The sequence below is a fragment of the Pseudoliparis swirei genome, chromosome 12 (assembly GCF_029220125.1).
Source record: "Pseudoliparis swirei isolate HS2019 ecotype Mariana Trench chromosome 12, NWPU_hadal_v1, whole genome shotgun sequence".
Taxonomy (NCBI): Eukaryota; Metazoa; Chordata; class Actinopteri; order Perciformes; family Liparidae; genus Pseudoliparis; species Pseudoliparis swirei.
In genome coordinates this window covers 23626894-23653288 of record NC_079399.1, presented here as the reverse complement: position 1 = coordinate 23653288, position 26395 = coordinate 23626894, and the positions used below count along the sequence as shown (strand labels likewise).

The 26395-nt window shown below is 51.3% G+C and overlaps 1 protein-coding gene across 1 annotated transcript; it reads left to right on the top strand.

Moving 5' to 3' along the window:
* Positions 1-8671: 8671 nt before the first annotated feature.
* On the top strand, positions 8672-26325 carry LOC130202358 (C-type mannose receptor 2-like). The gene is made up of 5 exons (XM_056427846.1): positions 8672-8779; positions 9097-9313; positions 22323-22652; positions 22860-22960; positions 26090-26325. The coding sequence occupies exons 1-5, from the start codon at positions 8672-8674 to the stop codon at positions 26210-26212; spliced, it is 879 nt and encodes a 292-aa protein (XP_056283821.1). The 3' UTR covers positions 26213-26325.
* Positions 26326-26395: the final 70 nt, after the last annotated feature.

The following is a 26395-nucleotide window of genomic DNA, read 5'->3' as shown; positions in this document are numbered from 1 at the left end:
GTCTGCTGGTGTGTTGTTGGCTGACAAATAAATCATGTCGTTCAAACAAACCTCGTGGTTCCGGGCTGATCCTTGGTGCTGGGGGGGGAAACCCACGGGTAGTGGCCATGGAGCTGCTACACTGGAGCCCAACGTGGGGCCCCCGGAAACCCAGCACCTGGAAGGGATGGAGTCTGGGAAACCAGAGGAGGAGCTGATGAGCACCTTGGGCCAGATTCTGGCCAGAATTGAGGAGATGGGGCGGGCAGAGGCAGAGGAGAACCGCCGGTTCCTCAAGGCCCTCCTGGTCCCGCCGGCTCTGCGGTTGAACCCCGTTCCCCAGGACCCGTCGGAGCTGCCGACTCCCGAGGTCCAGGAGCCATCGGAGGTGCCGACTCCCGAGGTCCAGGACCCGTCGGAGCTGCCGACCCCCGAGGTCCAGGACCCGTCGGAGCTGCCGACTCCCGAGGTCCAGGACCCGTCGGAGCTGCCGACCCCCGAGGTCCAGGACCCGCGGAGCTGCCGACCCCGAGCCGACCCGTCGGTGGAGGGCCGCCTCGGATCCCGGGCCCTGTCGGAGGTGCCATCTACCGCTGCTCGGCTCCATCCCGGCTGGTCCCGGCTCCCGTTCCCGGCCCAGCGGGCTTCAGCTTCCCGTCCCCCGCCCGGTCCCCAGAGCCCCCACGTCCCGAGCCCGGTCCGCCAGAGCCCCCTTCTCCGCCCAAGATCTCATGGGGGGGAGGGGGAGTAGGTTAGGCCGGATGGAGCCCCGGCCTAAATCGGGTGGTGGGGATATGTGGCAGCTGTCCCCAATCTGGCCTCGGCTGCTGGCTGGTTGACAATCAGTCAGCTGCTCTGACTGATTGGCAATCAGTCAGCAGCCGATGCTGCCTGTATAAAAGGGCAGCAGAGCTGGAGGGAAGAAAGAGGGAGCAGAGGCGCAGAGTGTGCGGTCTGCTGGTGCGTTGTTGGCTGACAAATAAATCATGTCGTTCAAACAAACCTCGTGGTTCCGGGCTGATCCTTGGTGCTGGGGGGGGAAACCCACGGGTAGTGGCCATGGAGCTGCTACACCCATTTTAAGGCGAGGCACTCTTTTTCCACGGTGGAGAGTTCTTCTCTCTGGGAAGCAACTTCCGACTCAAATAAAGAATGGGGTGTTCCTCACCTTCCTTGATCTGGGCTAGCACAGCCCCCAGACCCACCTCCGAGGCATCTGCCTGGACCACAAACTCCTTGCTGAAGTCAGGGGCAGTAAGGACCAGTTTTGAACACAAGGCCCTCTTCAGGTTGCCAAACGCTTCTTCTGCATCCGGGGACCATGTCACCATCCGGGAGTGTTTCTTGGTCGGCAGTTCTGTAAGAGGGGCTGCTATCTTAGAAAAGTCAGGGATGAACTGCCGGTAATAGTTAGCAAGGCCTAAAAAGGATCTCACCTGCTTCTTGGTCAATGGTTTTGGCCAGTCTTGTATGGCACAGAGTTTTGCCTCCTGGGGTTTGACAAGGCCCCGCCCGATAGTGTATCCCAAGTAGTTTGTCTCCCCGAAGGCCAGCTTACATTTCTTGGGGTTCGCCGTCAAGCCTGCCTGTCGGAGGGACTCCAGCACCTTCTGCACCCTCGGTAAGTGACTTTCCCAGTCTGGGCTCTGAATCACAACGTCATCCAAATAGGCCGAAGCATACTCTTGATGGGGCTTGAGTACCTGATTCATCAAGCGCTGGAACGTGGCAGGCGCTCCAAACAGTCCAAAGGGCATCATCCGGTACTGCCAAAGGCCTCCCGGGGTGGCAAAGGCAGTCTTCTCTTTTGATTCTGCCGATAAGGCGACCTGCCAATAATCCTTTGTGAGGAATCGTGCATAGCCCAGGCTTTCAATCAGCTCGTCAACACGAGGCATGGGATAGGCATCAAATTCAGACACTTCGTTCACTTTTCGGAAATAATTACAAAAACGCACAGATTTGTCCGGCTTGTTGCCCAGAACAATGGGGCTTGACCAGGCACTCTTGGATTCCTCAATCACATTCAACTTTAACATCTTTCTTATCTCCTCGTCAATAAGCTTTTTACGGGCCTCGGGCCCCCAATACGGCTTTTGGTTGACCGTTTTTCCTGGTGGGGTGTGTATTTCATGTTCAACCAGGTGGGTGCAGCCTGGGAGGGATGAAAATACATCCTGGTTACCCTCCACAAGCTCCTTTGCCTGCTGCAGCTGGTGAGGGGACAGGTCCGGGCCAAACTGCACTTGGTCCCGGGCTGGCACTCTGGGTGGAAGACAATTGAACAGCGCCATTTCTTTAAGAGGTTAACATGGTATATTTGCTCCACCTTCCTCTTCCCTGGTTGCCACACTTTATAATTGACTTCCCCAACCTTTTCAATTACCTCATATGGCACCTGCCAAGTAGGCAAGAACTTACATTCCACAGTGGGCACCAGAACTAGGACTCTGTCTCCTGGGCTGAATTCTCTTGGTTGAGCTGCTCGAATGTACGTTGCCCTCTGCTCCCTCTGGGCCCTCTCCATGTGCTCCTTCACAATGGGGAAAAACAGCTGTCATCCTGTCTCTCATCATCCCCACGTGCTCAATCATAGTACGATGGGGACAGGGCTGCTCCTCCTAAGTCTCTTTGGCTATGTCTAGCAGGCCCCTGGGTTTGTGAGAATACAACAGGTCAAAGGGTGAGAAACCGGTGGAAGCCTGAGGAACTTCCCTTATCGCGAACAGAAGGTAGGGTAGCAGCTGGTCCCAGTTTCTTCCGTCTTTGTCGATGGCTTTCCTCAGCATGGCTTTGAGGGTTTTGTTAAAACGCTCCACTAGCCCATCTGTCTGGGGGTGGTAGACTGAGGTTCTCACCTGCTTCTCATGCAAAAGCGCACACAGTTCCCTGGTGACTCTGGACATAAAGGGGGTTCCTTGGTCAGTAAGAATTTCCTTGGGTATCCCTACACAGCTGCTGAAGAGGAAGAGTTCTTTTGCTATTTGCTTAGCATTTGCCTTTCTCAGGGGGACGGGTACCGGGTGGCATAGTCTACTATGACCAAGATGTACTGGTGTCCACGGGCACTCTTGGGCAGTGGCCCCACAATATCCATGCCTACCCTTTCAAAGGGGGTTTCTATGATCGGCAATGGGATAAGGGGGTTTCTATAAGTGGGTTTTGGTGCGGTGATCTGATAATCTGGGTAGCTGCGGGAGTAGTACTCTACCTCTTTGTGGACTCCTGGCCAAAAGAACCTCTGCAACACCCTCTCTTTGGTCTTTTCTACCCCCAAGTGGGCTCCTAACAAGTGGGTGTGGGCTGACTGCAGAACGGTGGAGCGGTGAGGTTTGGGCACAAGTAGTTGTTCCACAATTTGCTCCTTACTTTTGGTAACCTGATATAAGAGGCCGTTTTTCACAGAAAAATGAGGGTAGGAAGGAGTCTCCCAGGTTCCCACCAATGTTCCCTCTAGCACCTGGACATTTCCTATAGGGCATTTCCCAGTGTGGGGTCCTGCATCTGCGCTGTTCCATACTGACCTTTAAGGGGCGACCTTTCAAGGGGACCCTCAACATCCTCGTCACTTGGCCCCGGTTGTGGCTCGAAGCCGTCCGATTCTGAGCCACTAGGTGCCCCGGCCAAGGCTTGTACTGAAACTGGTGGGAAAGAACCGTGTGTGGCAACATTAACCCAGGTGTTATTTGTTTCGCAATCGTTTGCCTTACGTTTCCGGGGCTCACGACCGAGTATCTTCAGGGCTTCCCTCCACAGCATTGGGAAGGCCGGGCAGTCACGCCCAATCAGGACCGGGACAGGAAGATTTCTGATTACTCCCACCTCGACTTCAAACATTCCCTTAGTTGTAGTTAGTTTCACCACGGTGGTGGGGTACTCGTGGGTGTCTCCGTGGACACACACCACCGGGACGGGGTCACCTTGAGCAGGGGAAGATGCTTCCAGGACGGCCTCCTGTATCAGGGTCCTGGAACTTCTCGAATCGAGCAAGGCTTCTACATCCCGTTGAGTCACAATTACGGGGCAAGTGGGTCGCCGGCCTCCACCTTCACCCAGGAGGGCAGCAAAATGAACATGGGGGCCACTGGCGGAATCAGCTGTGGGCATGGGCTCATCTAGCTTTTGACACTGTCATGAGATGTGGCATAATTCGCCACAGCGATAACACTGGCGGAGCTCTGGGGTCGGACATGCTCGTGGCTGCCCAGGTTGCCTATCCTCTCTATAGGGTGGGCTGGACTGGGTGTTGGCCGGCGTAGAACCTCTTTGGCGATGCGCCCTTGGCTGGGCGGGCACAAAAACCCCAGGCTCTGTACAGGGTGGGCGGAGCATTTCTGCAGCTGCCTGGTACTGCTCAACAGCTTCTATTAACTCAGTAGCTGTTCTTACATTCTGGTGACTAATTGCACTTTTTGCTTCATAAGGCAGAGCCCGTAAATACCGGTCCATAACCAGGGTCTCGATGATGTCGGCCGGGCTGCGTCGGTCTGGTACCAGCCACCTTTTTGTCACTTATCAATTCATGCATTTTGGACTGGGGTGTATCTCCCCTTTGGAAAGACCAGTTATGGAAACGTTGGGCCATGCTAAATTTGGTAAGGCCCTGGCGACTCAGAATCTCTAATTTTAATTGGTCATAGTCTTGGGCAATATTGGCCTCCACATCCTGAAAGGCTTTAAGTGCCTCACCTGAGAGGAAAGGAGCCAGGAGTCCAAACCACTGCCTCCTCGGCCACTCCTCTCGAACTGCCGTAGCTTCAAAGGCATGAAGGTAAGCTTCCACATCATCAGAAACTCCTAGTTTTGGGATGAAGTCCGCTACCTTGGGTTTCACCCTTGGTACCTGTTGGAGCTCCTGCTCTTTGAGTTGATTAGCCCTTACTTGTTGTTGCAACAGGGCTGCATTGATTTCTTGCTGGGCCCTCTGGCTCTCCACCAGCATCTGCACCCGCGACTCCATTTGGGATGGGTGGCCTGGTATTTGAAGTTCTGAAAAAAACATGGCCAAGTCGTCAATATCTTCACTCCCAATCATCCGCACTTAGGCCCCAGTGTCCGCATTCTCCACCATCTGTCACGTCACGGGCTGTCCTTAGGGCCGGCTAGGGTGGGGCAGTGCAAGGGAGGAGTAAAAACAGGCAAAATTGCAAGGTTTAAAATCAACGAGAATGTTTATTCATTCAAACAAAAATCAAAAAAAGTCCATGTCTCAACAAAAAGTGTCCCGGTGGAGAAAAAGGTTCCTTAAACAAAAACTTATCTTAAGCAAAGTCCGCTTAACAAAGTCGTCCTCTCGTTCTTCAATTTGGGCTTGTCTTCGTTCTGGAGGCCCTTCCCCTCCTGGCTTGTCCAGCTCCTTCCCTCCTCCCCCCCCCCCCCCACACACACATACCAAGGCACCATTTAAAATCCAAAGCCTTTGCCCAAACCTGAGTGTGTGATGATATGGGTTGGTGATGTGTAATACGACCCCACGGGGGGCCAGGCCAAGTCCCTGAGGTAGTCCTACGTACCCCCCCACATGTCTCATCTTCTTGTTGACCTGAGTGCGCATGCTATGAAACTTATTTGTGATTTTCATTGTGTGTCCGATGACATTCCCTCCCTAACCTCTGCCATAACTCATGGCATTGGCTTGATGACACTACAGCGGTCCATCAGCGTGCCTATTGGGGGAATCCGGTTCAGAGGCCAGTCCTGAAACAGGAGCTTGAGGATCTTGTGCAGAACGGCGTTTCAGTACCAAGTTCCAGTCCGTGGAGTCCCCCGTCTCCTGGGTACCAGGTCTGATGGGAGTCCCAGGTTGTACTGACCCTGCAAAGTGAAAGCTGTAATGTCCTAGAAGCACATCCATGACCCCTCCATGAGGACCGCATTGATGAGGTCGGTCCTGCTACATATGTATGACACACTGAAAGGATGTTGGCCAGAGCCTCCAATGCCACGCTCCAGAACCGTCAGCTTCAGTTCCTCCTGACGGTTTCCTCCAACACGCCGTGATGCCATTTGGTAAGTGTCACCTCCTGCTGCTTCTCAAGGCGAGGACCTGCAGTCCGGGGAGACGTCCAGGACTGGAGAGCAGATCTAGATGTTACTGTCGTCTGTTCTGATGACCGGGTTGGTCACATGACTACGTTGAGAGAAGTCTTCAAACGTCTTTTGACCTCAGCCCTTACACTCAACATTAGTTTTGGCAAAGCCTTGTTAGAGGAACTTTGGAAGCCGTTTGTTTTCCCTCCAGAGGGAGGTTGGTTCACATGTGTTTGGCCACAGCTGTCCCAACCTTTCCTACTTCATGGAGAACCTTTCTGTTTCACTAACCCTGAGTGACAATACATCTTGTGAAATGTTACTCCTACTTTTTTACATATTCTTTGGTTATCATGTGTTGGTCCGTCTTCATCTCCTCGAGTAGACAAGAGGGGACTGTTGTGGCTGGATTTCTTCCTTTTTGGTCCATTCTAACTGATCTCTTAACCTGATGCATATAAACTTGTATCTCTCTCCTCTCTGACTGCTGGTGAGACGCCTCTGGACCTCAAGTAATCAAACACCCACAGGACACAGAGAGTTTGGATCAGAGTTCAATTCATGTAGATTTATTTGTAACCAACAGTTTCACAAATAAACCTGGTCTGGGTCCGATATTAACGACCTCCCTCCACATCTGTCTTTCCCAAGCCCCGAACAAACACAAACACATATTATTTATACATCACACTCAATGCAGGTGCCGCCTCCGTCCACTCCCTCATTACATATCAGTTCTCGTCACTCAGAGTGAACTCAGTGTGACCCCTGTCCCAGTCCAAGCTGGTTACTTTAAGGAATGTGAGGTTCTTGCTGACGTCTCCCCCCTCGTTACTTCCCTTATCGTTATTGTGTCTGAGCCTCCTGGTCCTCTCTGCAGTCTCCTCTCTACCGGTTAAGACTGGAGCAGCACAAGGCCGCTGGGTCTGTCTCTGTCTGGCGTTGTTGACCCTTGTCTGAGGGAGAGAGCTGTGTGTGCCCTCTCAATCATCTTTGTAGATGTAATTTAAGCCTAATATAACACAATGTAAAAGTTTAATACACCCTATGTATATATGTTGTAGAAGCACACAATTTGAAACATTTTTCCCACCACAGGATGTAACAGACCCCTTCTTCCTTTCCTCACTTCCTCCCTCAAGCCCTTTCCACTTCCTAAATGTAACCCCTTCCATCTCTCTAAACCATTTGAAACCCATATCACTCCTACTCTGGTCTTTGTTAGTAAAATGATATTAAAGTCCAAAATGCAAATGTTGCAGAACTTTGCATGAGATGTACTTTAGTAGTGAACCCGCCTGACAGAGAGGACCAGAGAGGAGACGACAGAGGACCCGAGAGGAGACCGGAGAGGAGACCAGAGAGGAGACCAGAGAGGAGACCACAGAGGACCCGAGAGGAGACCAGAGAGGAGACCAGAGAGGAGACCCGAGAGGAGACCCGAGAGGAGACCACAGAGGACCCGAGAGGAGACCAGAGAGGAGACCCGAGAGGAGACCACAGAGGACCCGAGAGGAGACCAGAGAGGAGACCAGAGAGGAGACCAGAGAGGAGACCACAGAGGACCCGAGAGGAGACCACAGAGGACCCGAGAGGAGACCAGAGAGGAGACCAGAGAGGAGACCAGAGAGGAGACCAGAGAGGTGACCCGAGAGGACCAGAGAGGAGACCACAGAGGACCCCAGAGAGGAGACCAGAGAGGAGACCAGAGAGGACCAGAGAGGAGACCACAGAGGACCAGAGAGGAGACCAGAGAGGAGACCACAGAGGACCCGAGAGGACCAGAGAGGAGACCAGAGAGGACCAGAGAGGAGACCACAGAGGACCAGAGAGGAGACCAGAGAGGAGACCACAGAGGACCCGAGAGGACCAGAGAGGAGACCAGAGAGGAGACGAGGGGACCAGAGAGGAGACCAGAGAGGAGACCAGAGAGGAGACGAGGATGGACAACCTTCTTCTAAGCGTCATCGTCGTGTCAGGCAAGACTTTAATATGTTTTCTTTAGTGCTGTGAAAAATAACGCGTTAACGCGTTATGATTAAATTACAGGATTAATTAGTTAATTTCTTTTAACGCATTTAACGCATGCGCAGAATGAGCTTCCAATCCGTCTGTTGTTGGTCGTCTCTCCAGCAGCATGTCATTCTGTCTCTATGTGTCGCGTTAACACGACTCCGATTTCCATCTCGCGCGCCGCAGAGCTCCGATGCCGTCGTGTGCGCGCACATCGGACGAAAAAAAGTCACTTGCCCCCGTCAACAACTCTTCTCGGCTCGTGCGGCAGAGCTCCGATGCTGGCGCGCGCACTGGTGAGCAAGTTATGTGCCCCCCTGTGTATAAATGTATATATGTGATTAATCATGATTAATCCACAGAAACCTGTGATTAACCTGATTACAAATTTTAATTGTTTCACAGCCCTAATTTTCTTCTTTTACGATCCTCTACATTATTATCAAACTGTTTCATAATTTGTCCCTGTGACATTCCCCTTACTTGCCCTTCTTTAATTTAATTTGACTTTCAAGTAAAATGATAATTGGCATGAGTGAGCTAAGTTATTAATATTAAACGTGATCAATACGCCGTGTGTCCACCAGGACTGTGGGCCGTCTCATCAACGACTGTACGCCGCTACCATGTTGTTGATGAGCTGAAGACCATGACTGAAGCCCAGCGCCACTGCAGAGAGAACTACATGGACCTGGCCACGATACGAGACCTGGAGGACCTGGAGACCCTGAAGACCCTGAAGACCCCCATCCAATCAGTGAGTTTCATGACGCCAGTGACAGGTGGTCTGAGGGTTCTACAGTCACACAGTGAGCATGCAGAGGAACTGGACTTCAGTGTGTACTTGTACTTTACTGCAGTACTTTAGTTCAATCAAGCGACATTTCAGAGGGACATTTATTTGAGTTACTTAACAGATCAAGAATTTATAAACAAATCATATCGTCTTTAGCTTCCATCCATCAGCTCATCTGTCCCCAACGTTGTGACACCTTTAGTCCACTGTGAACAGAGTGATGGCAGAAATAAAACCTGTTTCCATGTTCATATTATGAAATGAAATATTGCTTCCAGCGAGCCTGGGCAGGACTGTATGATGACGTGGACAGCTGGAGGTGGTCACTGTCCAACGCAAGCTTCTACAAACCCGGGGAGACGGAGTTCAGACGATGGCAGCTTGGAGAACCGCACAACCGCTTAAAAGAATACTGCACATTATTGACTCCAGATGGGGAATGGCGCGACATCATGTGTGACGAAATTCTACCTCCAATCTGCTACGATGTCACAGGTGAGAATATCAAAGCTACTACAGGGAACTTCCATGTAGTGTTGGTTCTGGTGCCCCCTGTGGACTAAAGTGGTAGTGTTGGTTCTGGTGCCCCCTGTGGACTAAAGTGGTAGTGTTGGTTCTGGCACCCCCTGTGGACTAAAGTGGTAGTGTTGGTTCTGGCGCCCCCTGTGGACTAAAGTGGTAGTGTTGGCTCTGGCGCCCCCTGTGGACTAAAGTGGTAGTGTTGGTTCTGCTGCCCCCTGTAGACTAAAGTGGTAGTGTTGGTTCTGGCGCCCCCTGTGGTCTAAAGTGGTAGTGTTGGTTCTGGTGCCCCCTGTGGACTAAAGTGGTAGTGTTGGTTCTGGCGCCCCCTGTGGACTAAAGTGGTAGTGTTGGTTCTGGTGCCCCCTGTGGACTAAAGTGGTAGTGTTGGTTCTGGTGCCCCCTGTGGACTAAAGTGGTAGTGTTGGTTCTGGTGCACCCTGTGGTCTAAAGTGGTAGTGTTGGCTCTGCTGCCCCCTGTGGACTAAAGTGGTAGTGTTGGTTCTGACGCCCCCTGTGGACTAAAGTGGTAGTGTTGGTTCTGGCGCCCCTTGTGGTCTAAAGTGGTAGTGTTGGTTCTGGTGCCCCCTGTGGACTAAAGTGGTAGTGTTGGTTCTGCTGCCCCCTGTGGACTAAAGTGGTAGTGTTGGTTCTGTCGCCCCCTGTGGACTAAAGTGGTAGTGTTGGGTCTGGCGCCCCTTGTGGTCTAAAGTGGTAGTGTTGGTTCTGGTGCCCCTTGTGGTCTAAAGTGGTAGTGTTGGTTCTGGCCCCCTGTGGTCTAAAGTGGTAGTGTTGGTTCTGGCCCCCTGTGGTCTAAAGTGGTAGTGTTGGTTCTGGTGCCCCCTGTGGTCTAAAGTGGTAGTGTTGGTTCTGGCGCCCCTTGTGGTCTAAAGTGGTAGTGTTGGTTCTGGTGCCCCCTGTGGTCTAAAGTGGTAGTGTTGGTTCTGGCCCCCTGTGGTCTAAAGTGGTAGTGTTGGTTCTGGCCCCCTGTGGTCTGAAGTGGTAGTGTTGGTTCTGGCGCCCCCTGTGGACTAAAGTGGTAGTGTTGGTTCTGGCGCCCCTTGTGGTTTAAAGTGGTAGTGTTGGTTCTGGCGCCCCTTGTGGTCTAAAGTGGTAGATTCAAGATTCAAGATTCAAGATTCAAGATGTTTTATTTGTCACATACACACACAGGGTGTGCAGTGAAATGAAAGTGGCAATGCTCAGCAGGAATGTGCAAGGGCAACAAGTACACACTATTTACAAATAAAAAACAACAAAAAAAACAACAACACAATATTTACAGTAAGTGTGTGTGTGTGTGTGTGTGTGTGTGCCTAAGAGGGGCAGTTGTGTGGGTCTATGTGGGGGTCCTGGTGAGGTCGGAGTTCACAGTCCTGATGGCCTGAGGAAAGAAACTCCGTCTCAGTCTCTCTGTTCTTGCAGCGTGACTACGGAGGCGCCTGCCTGACCGCAGCAGCTGAAACAGTCTGTTGTTGGGGTGGTGAGGATCCTTCATGATCCTGCCGGCTCTGGTTCTGCACCTCCTGGTGTACAAGTCCTGCAGGGTGGGGAGTGTAGTTCCAATAGTGCGCTCAGCCGAACGCACTACTCTCTGCAGAGCCCTCCTGTCCTGAGCGGAGCAGTTGCCAAACCAGGCTGTGATGCTTCCTCTCAGGACGCTCCACAGCTCCAGAGTAGAAGGACTGAAGGATCCTCTGGGAAACTTTAAATTTCCTCAGCTGCCTGAGGTGGTAGAGGCGCTGCCTTGCCTTTCTCACCAGAGTGTCTGTGTTTGTGACCATGTCAGATCCTCGGTGATGTGGACTCCCAGGTATTTATACCCGCTCACCCTCTCCACAGTAGTCCCGTTAATCCCCAGTGGTGAGTACGTCCTCTGTTGTTGTACCTTCCTAAAGTCCACAATCAGCTCCTTAGTTTTGGTGACATTCATGATGAGGCTGTTGTCCTGGCACCAGAGTGACAGATCAGCAACTTCCTCCAGGTAGGCCTTCTCGTCGTTGTGGGAGATCAGGCCCACCACCACTGTGTCATCCGCAAACTTGATGATGGTGTTGGAGCTGAACCTGGCCACACAGTCATGTGTGTACAGGGAGTACAGTATGGGCTGAGGACGCAACCCTGGGGGATCCTGTGTTCAGGGTGAGGGATTTGGAGGTGTGTCCCACCCTGACCACCTGTGGCCTGGCGGTCAGGAAGTCCAGGATCCAAGCACACAGGGGGTGTTCAGTCCCAGCTCAATCAGCTTGCCGCCAGTCTGGAGGGGACTATGGTGTTGAAAGCTGAACTATAATCAATGAACAGTAGTCTCACATAGCCCCCTCTGGCTGTCCAGATGAGAGAGTGTGGTGTGCAGTACCTGGGAGACAGCATCATCCGTGGATCTGTTTGGGCGATAAGCAAACTGCAGCGGGTCCATGGAGGAAGGAGGAAGGCGCAGATGTAGTCCTTTATCAGCCTCTCAAAGCATTTCATGACCACCGAGGTGAGGGCCACGGTCGGTAGTCATTCATACATGCTGGGAAGCATTCTTGGGCACAGGGACAATAGTGGATCTCTTGAAGCAGGCGGGACCACGGACTCAGCCAGGAGAGGTTGAATATTGTGGTGAACACTGGAGCTAGCTGGTTAGCACAGGTCTTCAGTACTGCCCAGATATGCCATCTGGACCTGCAGCTTCTGGTGTTCACCCTCAACAGAGCCCTCCTCACACTGTGCTCGGTCACAGAGAGTGTGTGTTCATCCCCAGCGGTAGAACTCACCTCGGCTACGCTAACGGTGTTGTTGTTAGCGGCGAGCTAGCGCTGTTGTTGCTAGCCTCAAACCGTGCATAAAATGAGTTCAGGTCGTCCGCTAGGGATGCGTCGGCACTCACCATTGCGCGGGGTCTGCTCCGGTAGTTTGTAATAGTCCGTAGCCCCGCCATAGGCGCCTGGTGTCGCGCTGCTCCATCTGTGATTCCACTCTGTCTCGGTACCTCCTTTTGGCGTTCTTCACCGCCCTCCTCAGTCCATAGACCGCTGCCTTGTACTCGTCCATGCGGATACAAGACCGGAGTTATAGGCAGCAGTACGGGCGTTCACAGCTTCACGGATGGATCTATCAACCCACGGCTTTTGATTAGGAAAGACCCTAACTTTTACCGTGGGGACGATGGTGTCCGTTAAGCGTTGCTATGAGGCTCATTGCTACTTCAAACCGCTGGACGTCACTGGAACTGGATTGGATCATGACCCAGGCGACAATACTCAGCGGTCCTGTAGCTCAGCCTCTTATTGGTCAGACCACCGCATTACGTTCCTCGTCACTACCGCTTCCCGCGATCCTTTGTTTATACTCCGTAAGCAGAAAAATGGCGGCAAGTTCTGATTTCCCTAATGGAGGGATAGAGACAGCTTTGTAGCCTCTCTTGAATGGCGTATAGCAGTGGTCCAACGTTCTTTCCTCTGGTAGCACACGTAATGTGCTGGTGAAAGTTCGGCATGACTTTTTAGGTTTGCCTTGTTAAAGTCCCCAGCCACCACCACAGCGTGGGATACTTGTTCTGATGCCGACATAACACATCGTGTAGGTCCGATAGTGCTACGTCGGTGTCCGCTTGTGGTGGAATGTGACGGCTGTGGTGATGACCGAGCTGAACTCCCGGGAAAGGTAGAATGGGCGCATGAGATCGTCAGATGTTCCAGGTTCGTGAGCAGGAACGAGAAAGAGTCTTAATGTTTTTGGGGTCACACCACATGTTGTTTGTCATGAAGCAGACCCCTCCACCCTTAGATTTACCAGACTCTTCCGTTCTGTCTGCACGGAAAACAGAGAAGGACTCGGTTGGACATATGACTCGATCCGCACCAGCGGGTCAGCCAAGTTTCCGTCAGACAAAGATGTTACAATCCCGCATGTCCCGTTGGAATCTGATCCTTGCCCTAAAATCATCCATCTTATTTTCCAGAGACTGGGCGTTGCAAGAAGGATGCTGGGCAGAGGTGGACGGTGAGCTTGAACTCTCAGTCTGTTCAATTCCGCTCCGTTTCCCTCGATGTTTCGTCGTCTCCCGTAATGGCTCCACTGCTGTTGTTGTGGTTCGCTCGACGATCTCTGCCCGGCCACGCTGGATCGATGGAAAAAGTGGACAAAACCCTTGTTTTGTGCTAAAAGTTTATGTCCAAAAGTGTGCTGCGTCGATATGTTGTTAGTGCCGATGTGTTTGTGGCAAAGAAAATATTAAAATAAACACAAAAACTAAAAGAGCGCACAATCTCCGCGCGGTTGGTTCTGGCGCCCATAATGGTTTTAAAGTGGTAGCGAAGTGTTGGTTCTGGCGCTGTGGTCTAAAGTGGTAGTGTTGGTTCTGGCGCCCCCTGTGGTCTAAAGTGGTAGTGTTGGTTCTGGCGCCCCCTGTGGTCTAAAGTGGTAGTGTTGGTTCTGGTGCCCCCTGTGGACTAAAGTGGTAGTGTTGGTTCTGGCGCCCCTTGTGGTCTAAAGTGGTAGTGTTGGTTCTGGTGCCCTCTGTGGACTAAAGTGGTAGTGTTGGTTCTGGCGCCCACTGTGGACTAAAGTGGTAGTGTTGGTTCTGGTGCCCCTGTGGACTAAAGTGGTAGTGTTGGTTCTGGTGCCCCCTGTGGACTAAAGTGGTAGTGTTGGTTCTGGCCCCCTGTGGTCTGAAGTGGTAGTGTTGGCCTACTGCCCCTGTGGACTAAAGTGGTAGTGTTGGTTCTGGCGCCCCTGTGGACTAAAGTGGTAGTGGTTCTGGTGCCTTGTGGACTAAAATGGCAGTTGGTGGTGTGTCGCCCCCTGTGGACTAAAGTGGTAGTGTTGGTTCTGGCCCCTGTGGACTAAAGTGGTAGTGTTGGTTCTGGCCCCCTGTGGACTAAAGTGGTAGTGTTGGTTCTAGCCCCTGTGGTCTAAAGTGGTAGTGTTGGTTCTGGTGCCCCTGTGGACTAAAGTGGTAGTGTTGGTTCTGGCGCCTTGGACTAAAGTGGTAGTGTTGGTTCTGGCCCCCCTGTGGTCTAAAGTGGTAGTGTTGGTTCTGGCCCCCCTGTGGACTAAAGTGGTAGTGTTGGATCTGGCCCCCCTGTGGTCTAAAGTGGTAGTGTTGGTTATGGCGCCCCCCTGTGGACTAAAGTGGTAGTGTTGGTTCTGGCCCCCCTGTGGTCTAAAGTGGTAGTGTTGGTTCTGGCCCCCTGTGGACTAAAGTGGTAGTGTTGGTTCTGGCCCCCCTGTGGTCTAAAGTGGTAGTGTTGGTTCTGGCCCCTGTGGTCTAAAGTGGTAGTGTTGGTTCTGGCCCCTGTGGTCTGAAGTGGTAGTGTTGGTTCTGGCGCCCCCTGTCGACTAAAGTGGTAGTGTTGGTTCTGGTGCCCCCTGTGGACTAAAGTGGTAGTGTTGGTTCTGGTGCCCCCTGTGGACTAAAGTGGTAGTGTTGGTTCTGGTGCCCCCTGTCGACTAAAGTGGTAGTGTTGGTTCTGGCCCCCTGTGGTCTAAAGTGGTAGTGTTGGTTCTGTCGCCCCCTGTGGACTAAAGTGGTAGTGTTGGTTCTGGCGCCCCTTGTGGTCTAAAGTGGTAGTGTTGGTTCTGGTGCCCCCTGTCGACTAAAGTGGTAGTGTTGGTTCTGGCCCCCTGTGGTCTAAAGTGGTAGTGTTGGTTCTGGTGCCCCCTGTGGACTAAAGTGGTAGTGTTGGTTCTGGCCCCCTGTGGTCTAAAGTGGTAGTGTTGGTTCTGGTGCCCCTGTGGTCTAAAGTGGTAGTGTTGGTTCTGATGCCCCCTGTGGTCTAAAGTGGTAGTGTTGGTTCTGGCCCCCCTGTGGTCTAAAGTGGTAGTGTTGGTTCTGGCCCCCCTGTGGACTAAAGTGGTAGTGTTGGTTCTGGCCCCCCTGTGGTCTAAAGTGGTAGTGTTGGTTCTGGCCCCCCTGTGGACTAAAGTGGTAGTGTTGGTTCTGGCCCCTGTGGACTAAAGTGGTAGTGTTGGTTCTGGCCCCCCTGTGGTCTAAAGTGGTAGTGTTGGTTCTGGCCCCCCTGTGGACTAAAGTGGTAGTGTTGGTTCTGGTGCCCCTGTGGACTAAAGTGGTAGTGTTGGTTCTGGTGCCCCTGTGGACTAAAGTGATAGTGTTGGTTCTGCTGCCCCCTGTGGACTAAAGTGGTAGTGTTGGTTCTGGCCCCCCTGTGGTCTAAAGTGGTAGTGTTGGTTCTGGCCCCTGTGGTCTAAAGTGGTAGTGTTGGTTCTGGCCCCCCTGTGGACTAAAGTGGTAGTGTTGGTTCTGGTGCCCCCTGTGGACTAAAGTGGTAGTGTTGGTTCTGGCCCCCCTGTGGTCTAAAGTGGTAGTGTTGGTTCTGGCGCCCCTGTGGACTAAAGTGGTAGTGTTGGTTCTGGCGCCCCTTGTGGTCTAAAGTGGTAGTGTTGGTTCTGGTGCCCCCTGTGGACTAAAGTGGTAGTGTTGGTTCTGGTGCCCCCTGTGGTCTAAAGTGGTAGTGTTGGTTCTGGCGCCCCCTGTGGACTAAAGTGGTAGTGTTGGTTCTGGCCCCCTGTGGTCTAAAGTGGTAGTGTTGGTTCTGGCGCCCCCTGTGGTCTAAAGTGGTAGTGTTGGTTCTGGCCCCCTGTGGACTAAAGTGGTAGTGTTGGTTCTGGTGCCCCCTGTGGACTAAAGTGGTAGTGTTGGTTCTGCTGCCCCCTGTGGACTAAAGTGGTAGTGTTGGTTCTGGCGCCCCCTGTGGACTAAAGTGGTAGTGTTGGTTCTGATGCCCCCTGTGGACTAAAGTGGTAGTGTTGGTTCTGGCACCCTGTGGTCTAAAGTGGTAGTGTTGGTTCTGGCCCCCCTGTGGACTAAAGTGGTAGTGTTGGTTCTGGCCCCCCTGTGGACTAAAGTGGTAGTGTTGGTTCTGCCCCCTGTGGACTAAAGTGGTAGTGTTGGTTCTGGTGCCCCCTGTGGACTAAAGTGGTAGTGTTGGTTCTGGCGCCCCTTGTGGTCTAAAGTGGTAGTGTTGGTTCTGGCGCCCCTTGTGGTCTAAAGTGGTAGTGTTGGTTCTGGTGCCCCCTGTGGTCTAAAGTGGTAGTGTTGGTTCTGGCGCCCCCTGTGGTCTAAAGTGGTAGTGTTGGTTCTGGCGCCCCCTGTGGACTAAAGTGGTAGTGTTGGTTCTGGTGCCCCCTGTGGACTAAAGTGGTAGTGTTGGTTCTGGTGCCCATGTGGTCTAAAGTGGTAGTGTTGGTTCTGGCCCCCATGTGGTCTAAAGTGGTAGTGTTGGTTCTGGTGCCCCCTGTGGACTAAAGTGGTAGTGTTGGTTCTGGCGCCCCCCTGTGGACTAAAGTGGTAGTGTTGGTTCTGGTGCCCCCTGTGGACTAAAGTGGTAGTGTTGGTTCTGGTGCCCCCTGTGGACTAAAGTGGTAGTGTTGGTTCTGGTGCCCCCTGTGGTCTAAAGTGGTAGTGTTGGTTCTGGTGCCCCCTGTGGACTAAAGTGGTAGTGTTGGTTCTGGTGCCCCCTGTGGACTAAAGTGGTAGTGTTGGTTCTGGTGCCCCCTGTGGACTAAAGTGGTAGTGTTGGTTCTGGCGCCCCTTGTGGTCTAAAGTGGTAGTGTTGGTTCTGGTGCCCCTGTGGTCTAAAGTGGTAGTGTTGGTTCTGGCGCCCCTTGTGGTCTAAAGTGGTAGTGTTGGTTCTGGCGCCCCCTGTGGTCTAAAGTGGTAGTGTTGGTTCTGGCGCCCCTTGTGGTCTAAAGTGGTAGTGTTGGTTCTGGCGCCCCTTGTGGTCTAAAGTGGTAGTGTTGGTTCTGGTGCCCCCTGTGGTCTAAAGTGGTAGTGTTGGTTCTGGTGCCCCCTGTGGACTAAAGTGGTAGTGTTGGTTCTGGTGCCCTCTGTGGTCTAAAGTGGTAGTGTTGGTTCTGGTGCCCCCTGTGGACTAAAGTGGTAGTGTTGGTTCTGGTGCCCCCTGTGGACTAAAGTGGTAGTGTTGGTTCTGGCCCCCTGTGGACTAAAGTGGTAGTGTTGGTTCTGGCCCCCCTGTGGTCTAAAGTGGTAGTGTTGGTTCTGGCCCCCCTGTGGTCTAAAGTGGTAGTGTTGGTTCTGGGTGCCCCTGTGGACTAAAGTGGTAGTGTTGGTTCTGGTGCCCCTGTGGACTAAAGTGGTAGTGTTGGTTCTGGCCCCTGTGGACTAAAGTGGTAGTGTTGGTTCTGGTGCCCCTGTGGACTAAAGTGGTAGTGTTGGTTCTGGTGCCCCTGTGGTCTAAAGTGGTAGTGTTGGTTCTGGCGCCCCTGTGGACTAAAGTGGTAGTGTTGGTTCTGGCCCCTGTGGACTAAAGTGGTAGTGTTAGTTCTGGTGCCCCTGTGGTCTAAAGTGGTAGTGTTGGTTCTGGTGCCCCTGTGGACTAAAGTGGTAGTGTTGGTTCTGACGCCCCTGTGGACTAAAGTGGTAGTGTTGGTTCTGGTGCCCCTGTGGTCTAAAGTGGTAGTGTTGGTACTGGTGCCCCTGTGGTCTAAAGTGGTAGTGTTGGTTCTGGCCCCTGTGGACTAAAGTGGTAGTGTTGGTTCTGGTGCCCCTGTGGACTAAAGTGGTAGTGTTGGTTCTGGCCCCTGTGGACTAAAGTGGTAGTGTTGGTTCTGGCCCCTGTGGTCTAAAGTGGTAGTGTTGGTTCTGGCGCCCCTGTGGACTAAAGTGGTAGTGTTGGTTCTGACGCCCCTGTGGACTAAAGTGGTAGTGTTGGTTCTGGTGCCCCTGTGGACTAAAGTGGTAGTGTTGGTTCTGGTGCCCCTGTGGACTAAAGTGGTAGTGTTGGTTCTGGCCCCTGTGGACTAAAGTGGTAGTGTTGGTTCTGGCCCCTGTGGACTAAAGTGGTAGTGTTGGTTCTGGCGCCCCTGTGGTCTAAAGTGGTAGTGTTGGTTCTGGTGCCCCCTGTCGACTAAAGTGGTAGTGTTGGTTCTGGTGCCCCTGTGGACTAAAGTGGTAGTGTTGGTTCTGGTGCCCTCTGTGGACTAAAGTGGTAGTGTTGGTTCTGGCGCCCACTGTGGACTAAAGTGGTAGTGTTGGTTCTGGCGCCCCTTGTGGTCTAAAGTGGTAGTGTTGGTTCTGGTGCCCTCTGTGGACTAAAGTGGTAGTGTTGGTTCTGGCGCCCCCTGTGGTCTAAAGTGGTAGTGTTGGTTCTGGTGCCCTCTGTGGTTCAAAGTGGTAGTGTTGGTTCTGGTGCCCCCTGTGGACTAAAGTGGTAGTGTTGGTTCTGGTGCCCCCTGTGGTCTAAAGTGGTAGTGTTGGTTCTGGCGCCCCCTGTGGACTAAAGTGGTAGTGTTGGTTCTGATGCCCTCTGTGGTTCAAAGTGGTAGTGTTGGTTCTGGTGCCCCCTGTGGTCTAAAGTGGTAGTGTTGGTTCTGGTGCCCCCTGTGGTCTAAAGTGGTAGTGTTGGTTCTGGTGCCCCCTGTGGTCTAAAGTGGTAGTGTTGGTTCTGGTGCCCTCTGTGGTTCAAAGTGGTAGTGTTGGTTCTGGCGCCCCCTGTGGACTAAAGTGGTAGTGTTGGTTCTGGTGCCCCCTGTGGTCTAAAGTGGTAGTGTTGGTTCTGGCGCCCCCTGTGGACTAAAGTGGTAGTGTTGGTTCTGGTGCCCTCTGTGGTTCAAAGTGGTAGTGTTGGTTCTGGTGCCCCCTGTGGTCTAAAGTGGTAGTGTTGGTTCTGGTGCCCCCTGTGGTCTAAAGTGGTAGTGTTGGTTCTGGTGCCCCCTGTGGTCTAAAGTGGTAGTGTTGGTTCTGGTGCCCTCTGTGGTTCAAAGTGGTAGTGTTGGTTCTGGTGCCCCCTGTGGTCTAAAGTGGTAGTGTTGGTTCTGGTGCCCCCTGTGGTCTAAAGTGGTAGTGTTGGTTCTGGTGCCCCCTGTGGACTAAAGTGGTAGTTTCTCTGAGCACCAGGTTTCCTTTAGAAAACCATTCATTTTACTGAAGCAGGTTCTGACAGTCTGTCCCCTCAGTCCTGGTTCTCCTCTTCCCTCAAGCGGGTCCAGCAGTTCCTGGGTCTCCAGCAGCGTGGTGTCGCCTACTAGAAAGGAGAGGCTCTGCTCGTGGAGGAGGAGGAAGAGAAGGAGGATGAGGAGGAGGAGGCTCTCCTCTTCCCTCTGGAGCAATCTGTGCAAGTTACCTAACTTCTCGAGACCACAAAAAGAACAAAGAAAGTCCAGGTCTCTTAACTACCTCCTTAGCAGAAAACAGAAGAAAACAGGGTGAAACAAAATGGCTCCTTATCCCTACCGACACACCAATGAACCCCACTACCCACAAAACTGTGCTGCGCCGCATGGCCCGGTTGGAAGATGGAGAGAGAGGGCCGGCCACACAGGTTCCCACCTAAATAGCTATCCAAATACCTGAAACAATAAAAGCACAACACATAACACATAGCACAGGCAGGGAGGTGAACAACACTAATAATCCCCTTGACAACTCTATGTCATAACAAGGTTCAGACACACCATAGCTATGGTAGGAAAAGCCATGCGAACGAATGACAGAGCCGAGAGAATTAGTGTACAGAGAGAAGAGGAGGGGACCCAGGACGGAGCCTTGAGGAACCCCACAGTGAGAGGACAAGGATCAGACACAGATCCTCTCTAAGTTACCGGTAAGTGCGGTCGTTGACGTAGGATGAGAAAAGGGAAAGAGCAGTGCCTGAAACACCAGATCCTGAAGAGAGCAGATATTGATCTGGTGGTTCACGGTGTCAAATGCTGCAGAAAGGTAAGGACAGAGGAGAGAGTCAGAAGGTCAGGAGGTCAGGAGCAACAGCCTGGAGAATGTGAGACGGGACGGGGTCAAGGGGGCAGGTGGTCAGGGGGCCGGAGGTCACCAAGCTAAGAACTTGATCAGGAGACAGGGGGTGAAACAAGGAGAGGGGGATGAAGAAGACGTTGATGGAAGTGTAGTGATAGAAGATGGATGAGTAAAAGAGGAGCGTATGTCGTCCATCTGGTTGTAAAGTAGTTGACAAAGTGGTTCGGTATAAGGGTGGAAGGAGGAGGGGATGGGGGGGATCAAGGAGGTTGTAGAAGAAACAGAAGAGTTTGTTGGGCTTAGAGAAAGAAGACTGAATTTTGGTTTGGTAGAACGAGCTTTTGGCTGCAGAGATAGAAGCCGAGAAGGAGGGGAGCAGAGATTTGTAGAAGAGCAGGACGTCTGCTGGTTTCATTTCCTTTCCGAGCTACTTAAGACTCTCAGAGCACGAGTCAGACCACCACGGAGAGGAGAGAGGACTGGAGCACCGAGTCAGACCACCACGGAGAGGACTGGAGCACCGGTCAGACCACCACGGAGAGGAGAGGACTGGAGCACCGGCCGTGTCTTAAAAGGACAAAGAGAATCAAGAGATGAAGAGAGGAGAGCGTCTGTGGCAGAGTTAGGCTGCATGAGTGAGAAGGAGTCAGTTGAAGGGAGGGCAGATAGGACAGAGGAGGCCAGAGAGGAGGACAGAGGGAATGTTAAAGGTGCAGAGTCTGTAGGCATTAGGCGGGTTGTCGGTTCCAGAGAGTGAGAGAGAGTAAGAGATGAAGAAGAGGTCAGAGACATGAAGAGGAGTTACAGGTAGGTTACATGAAGAGCACCTTCTCGTGAACATGTCGTCAGGTGGTTGCTTTGTGAGTAGGAGGGAGGGACTGAGTAAGAGGCCAAAGTAAGAGTAACAGGTCACATGACTTCTCTGTCTGGATGGTCAAGTCACCCAGAAGGATGAGGGGGGCGTTTTCTGAGAAGTTCAACAGGAGGTCTAGTTCCTCTATTAAATCTCCAAAGAACCAGGAGGACGCTAGAGAACAACCGTGCAGCTGAACCGGATGAGTCACTGTCACAGCATGAAACGCAAAAGTCAGAGGGGTGCAAAGTGGAAGCAGGTAGAGAGAAACTCCATTTGGTGAGATGAGTAAACCTGAACCACCACTCGGACCAGAGGGTCTGGATGTGGCTGAAGGAGAAGGCCGAGGAGAGAGCAGCCGGGTCGACCTCTGGTGTGATCCAGGAAGTCAAGTGACTGCTCCATGGCAAAGCCAGAGATGAGGTCTGCCTTGCGGTTGGCTGACTGACTGTTCAGAGGCCCCTGTGATGAGGTGCTGGGTGTAGAACGGGTGGGAAAGACAACAGGGAGGGGCTTCGTGCATGAATGAACGAGCCTGAGGCTATAATATCTACAAGTTGATACACGCACAGGTATGGAAAGTAAACATACTCACAGAGCAGTTTTACAGTCAGCCACCCGAAGACTCGGAGGAAAGACTTCTCGGTCTTAATCCTCCGAGTCTTCATACGAAGAGTATCCACAGACGCCAAAGCCGCTCCCCCAGCCGGTCGTGAGTGGAACGGCCAGCTGTCGACACCGTGGGCTCAGAACAGGAGCTGATCCACCCAGTGAAGATCAAGATAGACAAGAATCTCTACTTTCGGCAAGAGCTGATTTAAGAATAGGACCGAAGTGTAGGCGAGGAAGCTGTGCAGGCTTGTGGGAACATCAGTTTATTCCACATCTACATTCTGCATTCATAACGAGGGACAGAGTCGTTGCATCTCCTGTGGGCAACTGAGCATGCTCAGTCTAGAAAGACGGAGTCAAGCTAGCGTGAGCTTGTTGTACTGGACAATCTTTACTGGCACAACAAACAAGAGTTCACTGAATGAGAACATGGCAAATACAATCTCAGACTATTACCATTGAAACAAATAATGCCAGTTCAACTTTTATTTACTTTCCCAATGAGTTAATACGATATTACCCACAGACTCATTCAAAGAGGCGTTATCAAGAATCACTGCATCACTGAGGATTCCCACAATCCTTTGTGCAGGTTTCACATTTACCACAGCAGGTGGCGTAGTTCTCACATTGAGTTGGCTTTAAGCCGACCCTTTCGACTATGTTACACCAGCATGTTCACGCAGCTCCGTGTTGATTCCTCCTTCATGCTGAGATTCATTCAGCAACAGTAAACGGGTCTGCGTCATGTGGTCGGTCATGGTTCCTCTCCTCAGCACTTCCCTCTGCTCTACCTTCAGGGCCAGACACATACGTCTTCATTAACACCCTCATGACGTGGCCTGAGGCCCAGAGCTACTGCAGAGAACACCACACAGACCTGGCCAGCGTGAGGAACATGGAGGACAACGCGAGGCTGTCTACTGTGATCAATGGAGAGTTCGTCTGGATCGGCCTTTCCAGAGATGGATGGAAGTGGTCTGATGGAAGTGACTCCTCATTTAGGAACTGGAACCCGAATGAGCTGGTTGGGCTTTACACCAAGAGTTGTTTGTCAGTAGACTTCAGTGCCGATGGACAATGGGAGAGCCTGGACTGTAACGTCAAGTCAGCGTTCATCTGCTACAGTGGTGAGCTGTCATTCACTCACACTTTACATGTGGACTTTTGAATGTTTGCTTCATTTGCAGATCACATTTTTTTTGAATATCTCCAAAAACATGAAGAATTATGGAAAATGACCATACTTTTCTATTTGATCAATCAAAGTTTTAAACATTGATGTTGATTATTATCAGTCATAAATGTTGTGACTGATGATGTCGTTTGTTTTTTAGACATTGTTGTTTCAAAGCGAGTGGTGAAGGTGAGGCTGGAGAAGAGCAGCTCCTCTCTGGACCTGAAGGACCCGGTGGTGATGGAGGACCTCTTGAAGAAGGTACATCTTCCTCTCATTAGCAACAGAACAACAGGTGGTACATGAGATGTAGTGGACGACTAGGAACGATGGAGAGGGGCTACTAAGAACTATGTAGAGGGACGACTAGGAACGATGTAGAGGGGCTACTAAGAACGATGTAGAGGGACGACTAGGAACGATGGAGAGGGGCTACTAAGAACTATGTAGAGGGACTAGGAACGATGGAGAGGGGCTACTAAGAACTATGTAGAGGGACTACTAAGAACTATGTAGAGGGGCTACTAAGAACTAGGTAGAGGGACTACTAAGAACTATGTAGAGGGGCTACTAAGAACTATGTAGAGGGACTACTAAGAACTATGTAGTGGACTACTAAGAACTATGTAGAGGGACGACTAAGAACTATGTAGAGGGACTACTAAGAACTATGTAGAGGGATACTAAGAACTATGTAGAGGGGCTACTAAGAACTATGTAGAGGGACTACTAAGAACTATGTAGAGGGCTACTAAGAACTATGTAGAGGGCTACTAAGAACTATATAGAGGGGCCACTAAGAACTATGTAGAGGGACTACTAAGAACTATGTAGAGGGCTACTAAGAACTATGTAGAGGGGCTACTAAGAACTATGTAGAGGGGCTACTAAGAACTATATAGAGGGCCACTAAGAACTATATAGAGGGCCACTAAGAACTATGTAGAGGGCTACTAAGAACTATGTAGAGGGACTACTAAGAACTATGTAGAGGGGCTACTAAGAACTATGTAGAGGGGCTACTAAGAACTATATAGAGGGGCCACTAAGAACTATGTAGAGGGCTACTAAGAACTATGTAGAGGGACTACTAAGAACTATGTAGAGGGCTACTAAGAACTATGTAGAGGGCTACTAAGAACTATGTAGAGGACTACTAAGAACTATGTAGAGGGACGACTAAGAACTATGTAGAGGGGCTACTAAGAACTATGTAGAGGGACTACTAAGAACTATGTAGAGGGGCTACTAAGAACTATGTAGAGGGACTACTAAGAACTAGGTAGAGGGGCGACTAAGAACTATGTAGAGGGACTACTAAGAACTATGTAGAGGGGCTACTAAGAACTATATAGAGGGGCCACTAAGAACTATGTAGAGGGCCACTAAGAACTATGTAGAAGGGCTACTAAGAACTATATAGAGGGGCCACTAAGAACTATGTAGTGGACTACTAAGAACTATGTAGAGGACTACTAAGAACTATGTAGAGGGATGACTAAGAACTATGTAGAGGGGATACTAAGAACTATGTAGAGGGACTACTAAGAACTATGTAGAGGAGCTACTAAGAACTATGTAGAGGGGCTACTAAGAACTATGTAGAGACACTACTAAGAACTATGTAGAGGGACTACTAAGAATTATGTAGAGGGGATACTAAGACTACTAGGAACGATGTAGAGGGACTACTAAGAACTATGTAGAGGGGATACTAAGAACTATGTAGAGGGGCTACTAAGAACTATATAGAGGGGTCACTAAGAACTATATAGAGGGGCCACTAAGAACTATGTAGAGGGACTACTAAGAACTATGTAGAGGGACTACTAAGAACTATGTAGAGGGACTACTAAGAACTATGTAGAGGGGCTACTAAGAACTATGTAGAGGGACTACTAAGAACTATGTAGAGGGGCTACTAAGAACTATGTAGAGGGGCTACTAAGAACTATGTAGAGGGACTACTAAGAACTATGTAGAGGGACTACTAAGAACTATGTAGAGGGACTACTAAGAACTATGTAGAGGGACTACTAAGAACTATGTAGAGGAGCTACTAAGAACTATGTAGAGGGACTACTAAGAACTATGTAGAGGGACCACTAAGAACTATGTAGAGGACTACTAAGAACTATGAAGAGGGCTACTAAGAACTATGTAGAGGGACTACTAAGAACTATGTAGAGGGACTAAGAACTATGTAGAGGGACTACTAAGAACTATGTAGAGGGACGACTAAGAACTATGTAGAGGGGCCACTAAGAACTATGTAGAGGGACTACTAAGAACTATGTAGAGGGACTACTAAGAACTATGTAGAGGGACTACTAAGAACTAGGTAGAGGGGCTACTAAGAACTATGTAGAGGGACTACAAAGAACTATGTAGAGGGACGACTAAGAACTATGTAGAGGGGCTACTAAGAACTATGTAGAGGACACGTCAGTACTGAAGATAGACTCCACACAGCATGCCAACAACAGAGACGCTCTAGAGCAGTGGTCCCCAAACTACGGCCCGCGGGCCGAATCCGTCGCGTCTCGGCCAATCATCTGCTTCTGTCACGCTGCACGGTGTAGCGATACTAACAAAGTACCCGTACGTTAAAAACGATGTGATTTAGCATATTTTTTGTATCGATACTTCATTAAAAGAGCGATCAGAGCATGGCGCTGTCTGCGCTCCGTTAAATGCTGTCTGCACGCGGCAGAGCGCCTGCGCAGTGGCGGCGACGTTCGCATCGTTCAGCCGTGATGCACAGGTGAGCATCACCCCCCCCCCCCCCAGCTGGCCCTCCAGCAGACAAGGAAAACGTTATGTGGCCCTCTTAGGAAAAAGTTTGGGGACCCCTGCTCTAGAGGAACCAGAGTTCTTCTAGAGCTTCACATGAGGACAGAGAGAGGAAGGAAGCAGGAGGTAAGGGAACAAGTCAAGTGAAGAGTCCTTCTAGAGCTTCACATGAGGACAGAGAGAGGAAGGAAGCAGGAGGTAAGGGAACAAGTCTAGTGAAGAGTCCTTCTAGAGCTTCACATGAGGACAGAGAGGAAGGAAGCAGGAGGTAAGGGAACAAGTCTAGTGAAGAGTCCTTCTAGAGCTTCACATGAGGACAGAGAGGAAGGAAGCAGGAGGTAAGGGAACAAGTCAAGTGAAGAGTCCTTCTAGAGCTTCACATGAGGACAGAGAGAGGAAGGAAGCAGGAGGTAAGGGAACAAGTCTAGTGAAGAGTCCTTCTAGAGCTTCACATGAGGACAGAGAGGAAGGAAGCAGGAGGTAAGGGAACCAGTCTAGTGAAGAGTCCTTCTAGAGCTTCACATGAGGACAGAGAGGGAAAGGATGCAGGAGGTAAGGGAACCAGTCTAGTGAAGAGTCCTTCCCTCCTTGTTTCAGCTCAAACAGAGGCTGGAGGACCAGGGGCTGAACGGCGACATCAAGCTGAGCTGGAGGAAGCAGTCGGATGGAGAAGTCTTCCACAAGGAAGAGAAGACCCAGAAGAGAAGAGATGAGCTGTAATGTTCTTTCACTCCACTCTGGTTCTCCTCCTCTTCCTCCCTTTCTTCTTCCTCTCCATCAATGGACAGAGCCCTTGCTGTGAAGGACCCGTCTCCCTCTCCTCGTCCTTTAGACTCTTCCTCCACTCATCGACCTGTCAGCTGTCGTTTATCCTCGATGCCATCAGGGTTCTAACGGGTTCTT